This window comes from Apodemus sylvaticus, chromosome 10 (genome assembly GCF_947179515.1).
Source record: "Apodemus sylvaticus chromosome 10, mApoSyl1.1, whole genome shotgun sequence".
NCBI lineage: Eukaryota > Metazoa > Chordata > Mammalia > Rodentia > Muridae > Apodemus > Apodemus sylvaticus.
In genome coordinates, this window is record NC_067481.1 from 74,074,942 (window position 1) to 74,087,118 (window position 12,177).

Sequence of the window (12,177 nt, forward strand, 5' to 3'; positions counted from 1 at the left end):
TACAGTATCCCAGAGTAGAGGGTGAGATTCACAACACTGCCATCCCCAGCCATATCTCTGACAGGCCTGTCACAAGAGCATCACCTGAGCCGCCCTTCTTGTCCTCAACAGGCCTGTGATGTTCATTCCCAAACAAAAATGAAGAGTTAACGCTTGGAAAGCCAGGGCTCTCAGGCTCAGAAGGAAGAGAACGTTGACTGGGACCCCTATGTTGGCCATTGTGTAGTGCCCAGTAGTCACTTTAACCTCAGAGTCCAGACCACAGCTTCAGGAGGCCACAGAATGTCGGTGACACAGAGCGGAGTAATCAGTAGAACCAACTATATTGTTTACAAAGGGAAAAAGGCAAAGCACCTTGTACAAAGAGCCATTATGCCTTCCAAGACAATGGCAAGAGAGAATATCACAGTGTGCGTGGGACTCTTCTGGCCCGGGGCCTTGTGGGATTGATAGCACATCTGTGAAGCCAGCCTGGTCAGGGACGAGGAAATAGGACCAATAAAGTATGTGAACCTTCTGTATCCTGTGGCACCAGTGACATCCCACCTCTGCAGACTTAGGGACCTGCTGTCGGGATCCCAGGAGCCACAGAAGTGTGGGCTGCGCCCTGGCATCACTGTGATAAGAAGCCAGCCACTTCAGCAAGCCTGCAGATGCCCACGAGGGCGACGACTGTGCTTCAGGAATCAGGATGGTGCAGCCAGGCTTTCTAGGCAGCTCCATTCACTCGTCCTTTTCATGGGTATTTAGGCCCCGACTGAGTGCCAGCTACTGTGCGCGCGCAATGCTGGGAATTCCCTACAAGCCAGAGAGTCTCCCCACAGTTAATGTGCTCCGTGACCTGGAGACATGTCCTCACTCAGCCTCGCTGGGCTTCAGTCTCTGCAGCTCTGAAGCCGAGAAGCGGGCCTGGTGCTAAGAAGCATTTCAGGCATGGCCGGCCATCAGCTGGGTCTGAGCCGGCTGAGTTCTTAGCTGCCCAGGCTCAGAGCTGGCCAAAAGGGCTCTGCACAAGGCTTCAGCAGCCGTGAGATTACATCTAGGCCCACTCCTCCATGCCCCATACAGCAGTTGATGTCTTGGCTCTGCAGTCTATGTTGTGACCCTACAACCTATGACCTATGACCTGAACAACTGTCAGAGCCTCGGTTTCCAATCTGTAAAGTAGACAAATCTGTAGCACCAGCCAATCCCAGGAACTTATTACTAGAATCCTGGGGTGTGGGGATCACCTGGGGAAGCGCTCACCAAACGCTGCTCTGCTTCGTTTCCACCTTCTCAACCTATTGTCTTTAGCCCTGAGCCTTGGTTCACTCCACGGCTTCCAGAACAAGCCTGCAGATGAAATCACAGCCTGATACCACACATGCATCCCTGAACTGGAGAACTCAGATCCGGGAGATGAGAGCATCACCCAGACTTCTGAAGAAGGAAAGATCAAGCTCATGTTCAACACTCACTACCAAGACCAGAAACAAGGAATAGGCAACCTTGTTTGAAGGTTCCTATCAAACCTGACAGAGTCAGTACCTCAAGCAGATAAAAGGTGAATCCTGGCACCCAACCCCGGGAAAGAAACCAGCAAGGGACTTAACCAGAAGGGATCTACATCTGACAGGGAGGAGCGTTCATCATCACCAGTAATCAAAGACTCACATTAAAGCAAGGATCGGCCCTGTTGCCTCTGGAAGAGTAGATTACTGGACGTCAAGCCTTGTGCTGCAGGAGACTAGAGAAACTAGGCCTGGGGAAGAGGTTGGCCTCTCCTGAGCATGAGCTGGTACTTAGGGCTCAGATTCACAAGCCAGTCACTCAGCAAATGCCTACGGGTTTGATGTTCAGAGTCAGAGCTGGAGACAATCAGCCTGGTTCAACTAACCCCTGTGAGGGGTCAGTCACAGTTTCCTTCAGAGAACAGAATCCAAGGCCAGCAGCCAGGATGTTGTCAATTCCAATTTTCAGATGAGGTCACATCATGGGCAAGAGGCTGTCCACACCTAAGACCAGCCCTTGTTTCCCTACCTCTCTCCTTTGACCCATTTGACATTTGATCACAGGGATCTGTACCCTGTAATCTGCCCATGGTGTCTCCGTTGCCAGACTGTTCCAGGAAAGGAGGCCCTTGCTTGGATTTGTGTGCAGTTCTAACTCTAGCATAGGGGAGATGAACACAATGGTGAGGTGCTGAGAGAGTGAATGAACAAATGATTCAGTGAATGAATGAGTGAGTGAATGAGTGAGTGAGTGTGAATGAGAATGTACTTGTAGCAGCAAATCCAAGAGCTGTCTCTGAGTCCAGGCTCCTGCTAGAGGATTGCTACTACTTCTCTTAACCAGTTAATTTGGGAAGTAGCATCCCATTAGGCCTTATTGAACCCTCCCTGGCCCTCATACTATGTATCTCCCCACATGAGCCCAGCTCCCAGACCAGTTCCTCCCCAGGCCCTCGCCCACCTTCTGCATACTTGGCCTGTCCTGCAAGTCCTTGCCTTACCAGGATCTCTTCCAAGCATATGCTCTTCTGTCCTGAAGTCACTCTGACTGAAGTCACTCCTCCCACCAGCTTGGGACACATCTTCTGATGCCTATTTAACCTTTCCATCACTATGACAAACACACCCAAGGCAGTAGACTTGCCAGATTAGCTCACGGTTTCAGGAACTTCTGCCCATAATCCTTGGGTCTGTGGCTTTCGGCCTGTGCTGACGCAGGACTTTGCAGTAGAAGTTTATAACCCAGATTGTTCACCTCATGGTGGCCAAGCAAAAGAAAGGAGGACCGAGAGGCTAGGACCCAGTGTTCTTTCCAAAAGAGCACAGCCAGTGATCTAATTTTCCCCTACCAGGCCCCACCTCTTACAGGGTCTACGACCCACAAACAGCGTCACATGAGCACACAGGACAGGAGCAGACTGAGCCCAGGACTCTGGTGGAGGTGTCCTGACTCTAGAGTGTAACCTGACTTTGCTTAATGTTCATTCTCTGTGTGTGCAAGATGGAATGGAAGACGGCATGCCGCAGTCTTCAAACGTGGCCAGTCCTCCCTCCGTGAACTGCATTCGCAAGGGAGTCAGTTAACTACAGCAAGACAGCAGCATGAAGACAGCAGCATGAAGGAGGACTGGTGAGCGGGGCACTCGGGGTTAGCGGTGGTGACAGCCTAGCAGGAGGCCCAATGCCAGGACAAGTGTTGTAAGCAGAAGGAAGAGTAGGGGCTAGAGTCCTGGGGATCACGTGACCTCTGAGCTCCAAGACCTAGAGTCAGTAGAGAAGCCAGATGAGGGATCTGACCCTGAGCCCCATCTTTACCCTTTCTTGGCTCCACAATGCTCCAGCTTTGGCTGGAGAGAAGGTGTGATTAAAGAAAAGGAACCTGAAGCTCACGAGGGGGCAGAGGGAACCAGGCACTGGCATTCCCACCTAAGTGCACGACCTTTCCCCAGCTCAGCGCTCCTGCGGAGCCAAGCGCATAGTACTGGCTGGGATTCATTTCAAAGAGAAATGGGTCAAAGAAAATTGAAAACTTTTTAAAGAAAACGCTTCATGCTTGGGGCTGCCTGAAGTGTCTGCTGTCCTGCTGAGAATCTGGGGAGGAATCAGGACCTGTGGTCAGAGGTCTGCAGCTGTCCTGAATGGGCCATGTTGAGGTCTGGAGGCCCAGTCCTGTTTCTGAGCCGTGTCTGCCCATGTTCTTCTGTCCTTGTCATCACGGTGGCTGACTTCAGGGCTGGTGTTGGACCCTCTGAGTCTCTCCCAAAGACACTTGTCCAGAAACAGGCCATACAGAGGCCTACACCTCTGTAACATACAAAGCCCATGGTACCTTTTACAGTTGTCCCCAGAAATACCAGGTACATGGAAGGAGCCCTGCCCAGTTCCAAGGTGTGTGTGTGTGTGTACGTAGGCCTAAGTTTCATATCAGTGTCTTCTTCAATCCATCTCCACTTTATCTAAGAAAGACTGGTCTCTTGCCGAACTGGAAATTTGTCATTTCAACTGTCTATCACCATCTTACCTCAGGGATTCTTTATCTCCACCTCTGAAACACTTGATTACGGGCCAGGTGCCAGGTCCATCCTGTGTTTTATATGGGTGCTGGGCTCTGAACTCCACTCCTTACACTTGTGGGGCACATACCTTATCAACCTAGCCATCTCCCTAGCCCTCCAAGATGTGGTCTGAGCAGACCCAAAATAGTCTATTCCCAGCACAAATTTTATTTGCATGCAGACTTGTCCCCAGAGACATAGCATCTCTTCTAGCGATTGCAATTGCTGTATTGGAGACCTGCAGAGAGCAGACCTGGCGAGCCAAAGGCCAGCAGAACCACCAGACACGGCTAGCCTTACTAATTAAACTCCAGGCACACCTGTGAGGCGAACGCCACTTCATTTCTGAGCTGTGTGCTGTCTGGAAACCAGCGTGGTCACTGTGTACCGCCAGAAAAGCTCTTTGGGGGACATTTGCAACCCAAATCCAGGGCAAGTAAGGCAAAGCATCGATTCCTTGTGTCTGGAGAAGAGACAGCAATAGAGAAGAGACAGCAAGGGCTGAGGGAGCCTGAGGTTCTGAGAGAACGTCCCTGGAATCCTAACAGTATAACAAGAGAGGACTCTGGACAAAGACAAAAGGATGATCCTGACTTGCCCCAACATCTCCGTGCTATACCTATTTAGAGATGGAGAAACTGAGTCACAGGGGAGCTGGACACTTTACCCAAGGCCCTATAGTGAACCAGTCACTCAGCCAGACAGGATCTACCCATATATGCTCTCCCCCACACCAAATCAGCTCCTATACAATGCTGTGCCCTCCACTAAACTGCCCCCATGCTTGCTGGGAGCAGCTGTAAAACACAAGGCAGCTCCTTCAAAAGATGCCAGTCATTTTTAAGAACTGTCTCTTGCTTCTGAGTTGAGGCTACAGCCAAGCCAAGACTGAGATTGTCATCCTCTAAATGACATTGGTCATCTCTCCAGGAACCAAACCAACAATCCAAGACTCCCCCAGGCCACTGTTTCCTGGTGGTCCTTAACCCTGAGCCAGAACTCACTGAATCATATAAGGAAGGGGTGGGGGTTGGGGTGGGTCCAGAGGCTAAATCCAAACTGGAGGCAGGAGAGAACAACCAAGCACGTAGGAGTCAGCACCAGTCAGGCAGGGTGCCAGGCATAGAGCTATGAAGACTGACACCCCTCCCCCATCTTATCTCTATTGAGGGATGAGGTGGGGTCTGAGCTGTCCCATGCATGGTTTCTGCCTTTATAGCCTCAGGAGAAACTGCAGGGCAGCACTACCACACCACAGACCCCAACCCAGCAGGCCAGCCAGACTAGGGGGCTGGGCCCCGCCAACTCTGCTGATAGTTCCAGCCCTAGACAACTCAGGGTCTCAGGGAACGTGCAATCTTGTGTTCTCCCAGAGCCAGCCCCCGCCCACCCTTCCCAGCTTGAGGCCACGTCACCACCCTGGCATCTCCCAAAGTTTTCCCAAGGGCCCAGCCCTCAGGACAGGCACACGGCTCCCTCTGCCAAGGGTGTGCTCGGCTCTGAAATATGCCTCCCAGCGCCCAGGACAGCTGCATCAGGTTTCACAACCAGTGCTGTCCTTGGGTCTCCAGGCTGCAGGAATGGGGGTGGGGACTGAAAGGGCACTGAGTACCAGATCTGGTTCTGTAGGCTGACCACAGACATGACAGGGCATGGAAGAAAAGGGTCACCATGCAAAAGAGCTGGACCCCAGGGCTCTGGCAAGAAGTTGAAGAAATTCATTCAGACACACAGAAGGGTCCTGGTATGGATATATGAGCCAAGGCCAAATCTCAGTCCTAAGTCCAGTTCCCACCGGCGCCCTCTCTTCACCTTCCTCTGTGACCCCCAGGTTCAACACTTAAGACACATGACTTGGATCATTGGCTGTAGGGTGTCCACAACGTATTCCTCAGAATCCACCGTTGTTACCACAGGAGGTTAGACTGAGCACCTTGGGATGGGGAGGCTGTCCAAAATTATGTTAGAAGGCTGTAAAAGTCATCACAAATGCCTTCATAATGGTGGGAAGGAGGGAGACTTGTCTCCCAGCAGGAGAGGAGGAAGTGATGTGGTCACAGAGATGAGTATGATGCAGCCACAAGCCAAGGGAGGCCGGCAGCCACCAGGCAGATGCTGGGAGAGTCTGAGAAAAGCTCTAATTCTGGACCCCCAAGACTCTGGGAGACTATACTATGCTGTTTTAAGCCATGGCGTGTGGTGTTATTGCAACCGCCACAAAAGGCCAAATGTGGTATGAACATCTATCTATCTGCAGGGCCGAATAGCTCCCTCATCTGGTCGTCAGCAAGTCTGCACCCCCTCCCCACTGTACCTCCTCTCTGGCCTCTCAAATCTCCTTCCAAGCTCCTCACTACACAGACCTCACCTACCTATACCTCTCATGTACATAGAACTGAGTCCCCGTGATCTCCCTGCCTGGGACTCCCTCCACCTCCCTTCCCATCCAGAAGTTCATCCAGACAGCCTCTGCTCGATTCCCCCAATGCCTCAGTTCTACCCCACCCCCATGGCACCCCTTCCTCCAACCTCCAGCACACTGCAGCCCGAGCAGGCTTGCCAACATGCAGATGCTCGTGCAGGTGCCAAGAGACGGTTTATGGCTGTCCCCTGTATACAGGACATTGTTTAGATCCTAGGTGAGCTGTAACTATAGCCCCCACTAAGCCCCTGGGCATCTGCTCTGCCCCATCACCACCCCACCCCCACTGCATGGCTCCCTGCAGCCTGGAAAACTCCCACCTGAACTCAAGGAAAGGCAACATGGGGAAATCTAGGGGGTTGGCCTCCCTGTCCAGGGGAAGGGCTGGCCATGGGCCAACAGGTGGAGGTTTTTCGGATCACTCAGCCGCATGGGGGAGCCAGCTGATGCCTGTGCCTAGTCCTCTCTCTTCAGGCCTGCCTTGGCAGCAGCAGGGCGAGGCAGCCCCTGTGGTGTGGAGCCACTCCTCCCCATCAGGGAGGACACCCAAGCCTGACAGCAGCGGGCAGAAGCTTGGCACCCGCTGCTTCTGGAGAGGAGGTGGCAGCCAAGGTCACTGGCCCAGGACTGTCTGACTTCTTTCAGCCTCGGGGCAGTGTGTACAGCTCGGCTTGAGGGCACAGCAACCCAGAAGCAGGTCCCCAGGGCGGGAACCACCCGCCTCATTTCCATTCCGAGGTATAGCCAGGGGTAACCCCGCCCCCCCCCCCAGGGAAGCAGCCCAATGGGGAAGGCTGAAGCTGTGTCAGCGTCTGCATCTCAGAAGCCACAGCCAATGGGAGGGGCCTGTTTTATTTGGTCCATACCGTGCTTCCCCCCCCCCCCCCCGAAATTTGAAGCCACGTTTTAAAATGTTGGAGAGTTCTCATAAAAACTATCGTCTGAATTGCTAAAACATTCAGCTGCCCCAGATTCGCGAGACTACCTATGAGAGCAAGGTCAAGACAAGTAAGAGAAAAGCCCCACTTCAAAAGGGTCAAATGGGGTCTCTGGTTCCACCCTATGCCAGAGGCAAGGCGGGGACCATAGGCCACACACTGCTACATCCATGCTGCTGCTTTTATCTTTACAGAGATGTTTTGTTGTCTGTGTTTCTACTGGAAGTAAAGAAAGGAGATTGTGGGGGTGAAGTTCAGGGGTAGGATACTTGCCTAGAACACCTGAGGACAGGATTTTAATCCACAGCAAGAAAAGAATGGGGGAAGGGAGTAAGAGCCAGGCCAGGAGTGGATGTTGTCTGCTGCTGTCTCATTGAAGGCCTCTGAATTTGCAGCTCTGGTCTTGAACGTGGGACACTGTGCAGACAGCTCTGTGTGTATGAAAGAGAGATGGGCTATCTAGACTCTGGCACAGGGATCTTCACAGAATCCCAAGTGGAGACACAGCCTCCAGCTGTTCTGTGTATGTGGCCTCATCTGTCTGTTCTTCCCAGGTGCTGGGTGACATCTGCCTGAGCCTGGATCAAGTTTCTTCTGTGTACGGGTGTGCTCACTGGAGGGCTGTGCACTGCTTATCCGGCTCAGATTTCACCTTCTGCATGTAGCCGAAAGGAGTTGCTGAAGATAACGGAGTTCTGACTCCTGTGACCTGTCTCTGACACTTTCCAAGACAGAACAATGCTTGGCAGATGTGATTAGACCGAGCACCCTGATGTGGGGGAGGTGCACCTGGGTCACCCAGAGAAACTTAAATGGAATCAACCTTCCCAGAGGGAGAGAAGACATATACACAGACAGAGAAGTGAATTCTGGCAGCCTCTGAAGGATGTGCCCTCAAGCCAAGGCTGTGAAGAGACAGCCAACACATTCCCTCCTAGTTTCTCCAGAGGCAGTGTGACCAGGCCACATCTCCATTTCAGCTCACTGACAGTGACCTCTGGTCCCCAAAAGTATGACATAATATGTGTGTGTGTGTGTGTGTGTGTGTGTGTGTGTGTGTGTGTGTGTGTGTCTACCCAGCTAGGGCTCCACAGCTGTCTTATGCTTAAGGGCGAGTTACAATCCAAGATCACCCAGTTCCAAGAACAGAGTGGGTCTTCTGGTCCAGCCAGGGCTTCAGCTGTTGTCTTCACCAGAGCTGGCTCCACAGTCAAGAACCCCAGACAAAGACGACAGTTGGAAGGCTGAGACAAGGTCCAAGGATAGACTGAAAATCAAGGAGTCTTGGTTTCCACTGCCCTGTTAAACTCAATGGGATGTCTTGAACTCGTATGCCATGGTTGCCTTGAGGTAGACTCACAGCAGCCTGAGTTCTCACTGGGAGAGTATGGGCTTACAGGACTGAGGCCTAGGGTTTAGTTTTGGACAGTTTAATCTCTTCCAGTGACCAGACCCTCATCTACTCCACCCTCTAGGCCCGCTTCACTGTAGCCTGGGCAGCTGGCCTTCTCCAGCCTGCATCAATCAGGTTCCCACCAGATCCCCTGCTTTGGTTTCATGTGTCATTCTTTGGCTTCCTGCCTGAAGATGTGATCTCTGACTTCAGTGTGCAACCCTACCACGGCCCATCAAGGACTCTCCAGAGACCTGACCAACAGGATCACCTGATCTTGACTTTCAGCCTCCAAAAGTGTCAGCTAAGTAAAATCCTTTTTCTTTATAAAGTTACCCTGACTCAAGTATTTTATTATAATAACCAAAACATAATCTGAACTAATTAAGTCCCCTGAGGTCTGAGTCTACTGTGTGCTACTACCCGAAAACACGTGAGACAGGAACTGAGGTTTATTTGGTTCATGACATTCGCTGGCATTGTGCAAATCCCCTTGGATGAGTCACAACAGTGGAGAGGCAGGAAGGCTGTGTGAAGGAGATGAAGGATGTGTAGTGAGCTCAGTTTATAAGAATCTGCACTTACAAGAATGAATTCAGTCCTGTGAGCCCCAACCAACTCCATGAGTCCCCTGATGAGAGCAGAGAGACTCCAAAAGCTAGCCCCACCTCCTGATGGAGGTGGGGGGATGGGGGTGGGGAGGTGGGGGAGTAACCAAGCTTCCAGAGTGCTTTCAAGACACTCAGAGCCTCTCCTATACATAAGCAAGCAAAGCCTTGTAGTGATCCCCTTGGGTTCTGGGCCCATTGAGCAAGGCTGGCTTGCTATGCCTAGCCATGGGACACAGGTTTTAGAAGTCCCTCAACTGCCACTCTGTGCCTTGTCAGGGACCAAGCTGATGGGCTGCTGGCTGCCTGAGGTCACTCCGGGGCCTTGACCCAGCTCTGGCCTAAACTGTCTGGACCCCCTCCAGCCAGTGAGCCGACCTTAGCCATCGGCCATTTGGGACCCATCAAACACATTCAGGGGATACCGCGTCTCATCATAATGACACTGGATAGGAAGTCACAGAAGGGAGGCTCCTGTGATCTGAAGCAACACCCCAAGGCTCCCACCTACACTCACACAGAGCCTGGGCTCCTCCCTGCTGGGGAGCCTGGGCTTGCAGCCTGAGACTATCGCCTTGCATTCGGCCTTGGACAGAAGCTCTCCTCCTTCTCTGATGACTGATGGCCAAGCCCCACCCACCCCACCTTCCAGCTCAGCTCCAGCCTGACCTGTGTAGTTGGCCATATCCAACACCATCTGGGGTCAGTAGTTTCTGGGCTGATTCTGAGTTTGAAATTCCTCTCCTGTGTTCTCAGTTCCAAGTTCTCATTAGGGATGTGTGTATCGGATGGAGAGGCAGAGGGATGACTCAATAGAAGATGCCAAAATGCTAAGCACAGTCCAAAAAAACAAAACCAAGCCAGCTAGACCATTGGGGGAAGGGCTTCGGGGCAGGCAGATAAGCCTAATACAGAATCTGGGATTGGAGACGCAGCCAAGGGTACCGAGCCAGCTCCACAGTGCCAGCTCCACCTCACCCTGCCTAAGCCCAGGGGTAGGGAGAATAAGGCCAGAACCATCCAGACTCTTCCAGTAGAGGCCAGCCCTACTGGAAGTAATATCAAGGCCAAAGCGGCCGGCCTTGAGCTCTCTGAGAGACAGACTTTTCTAAGCCCTGTGAGTTGTTATAAGGAAACAGAAGCCAGCTTTGTCCAAAAGCAGTTGGCTGTCAAGAGAACAAGACCAGGGGGAGGCCTTCCTCCAGGTATGAGGTACTTCTTGTGCCCACTTTTCCCTCCAGCCCTCCAGGGTTACTCTCACACAGACATCACGAGGACGAGAGTATGGCGAAGGCTTGGGGAAGGCTGAGCGGGACGCCCCCAGAAGCCCAGCTTGACAGTTAAGGTAGATGACTATTCATTACCAGGGAAGAAGGGACAGCTAGAAACATTGATTATCTCCAGGGAGCACCGGCGTACCAGTGAACAATTCGTTTACTGAGGTACCTGACATGGGGCCTTGAAATTAGAATGGTGCCCTGCCAGGCTGTGCCCAATTGATCTGTCAAACCAGAGTGTAAGAGGGAACTAAAATAAATGAGTCAAGGTACCTTAGAGTAGGGGGACAATTTCAATAAATCATAGCACGGGAGGGGCTCGCCAGTCAGGAGCATCCAGGCTACTAGCGAGATGCCTGAGAATGTGCCGGATCCAACATTCTGGGCACCCTGCCCACTGCCTCGGCCACCTTTCATGTGTTCCCTTAGCCTGGGGTCCAGATCCAAGGCCCGGAGCTACGCATGCAGATGCCCAACTGCCTGGCAAAAGCCAGGCCAAGGCAAGGAGGCCTCATCTACATACTGAGACCCTGGGATCTGCAAGAGTGCTTCAGATCCCTACCAGAGCCTCTATACAATCCAGTACCATTGATCTATAGACCTCTGGAGAGGGTCAGGTTATCTGGATAAGACCTGTGGGGCCAGGTGGGCAGTCAATCACTCAGGCCACTAAGAAGCTCCTCCGATGTTCCAGGACCCAAAGCACCCTGTGATTCTAAGTTGAAAAAGATAAGACCCCATGAATGCATGTGGAAGACACTGCAATTGTGAGAGCTACTCTGGAGTCTTTTCAAGGTGTGTTCCAGGGTAGGGGATATATAGAAAGAGTGCTTGGGGTCTTTTCTACTGAGTGACCAGGGACATTCTGGGATAGAAGCAGGCACCATCACAGAGACTGTGGCAATACAGGAGCAGAGATAGGGGATGTCTGGAGGTTACATGATACTGTCTGTATTCACACAGCTCTCTCCTCTTCCCCAGTATTCACAAAAGGTAGATTAATAGACAGCCTTTTCTTCTCTCTATGAGGACCCTAGACCTGTAAGCACTATCTGAGGCCTCTGCCTCAATACCCTAGCACCCTCATATACCGTGTATCCAACCAGGCAGGCGGCTGACTCCTTCCTAAGCCAGTAAGGCTGGAGCTCAGGCCTGCAGATGGGGACTGTGTTTCTCCAGATGTTTCCCTGGGAACCAGGAACAGACAGTCAGGAGATATTCAGTGTTCTCTGCCTAGCCTTCCCTTCTGTAGAAGCCTTACCTGTGTCCAGAGTCTGTAGTCCACCCACAGGAGGGGGCTTGGGAGTGGGCGGTCGGCGATATACCACATGTACTCGGCCTCGGTCAGCCTCCTGATCCGCCTGCCCCTTCTCCAGAGGCTCGATAAAGAACTCCTCCTCCTCCATCCGGATCAGACCAGCCTGCAGAGGCAAAGTGTAGAAGTTCAGACTTCCTGTGCACAGATAGAGGAGGAAGAGCAGCATGAAGGGC

At 52.3% G+C, this 12,177-nt stretch overlaps 1 protein-coding gene across 1 annotated transcript in view; it reads right to left on the reverse strand.

Moving 5' to 3' along the window:
* Adamts2 (ADAM metallopeptidase with thrombospondin type 1 motif 2) overlaps positions 1 to 12,177 on the reverse strand; it is a 210,571-nt gene that overhangs the window by 130,227 nt on the left and 68,167 nt on the right. Inside the window, exon 3 of the mRNA XM_052197458.1 lies at positions 11,948 to 12,107. Coding sequence (XP_052053418.1) covers positions 11,948 to 12,107 — 160 coding nt within the window. The remainder of the gene's footprint in view (positions 1 to 11,947; positions 12,108 to 12,177) is intronic.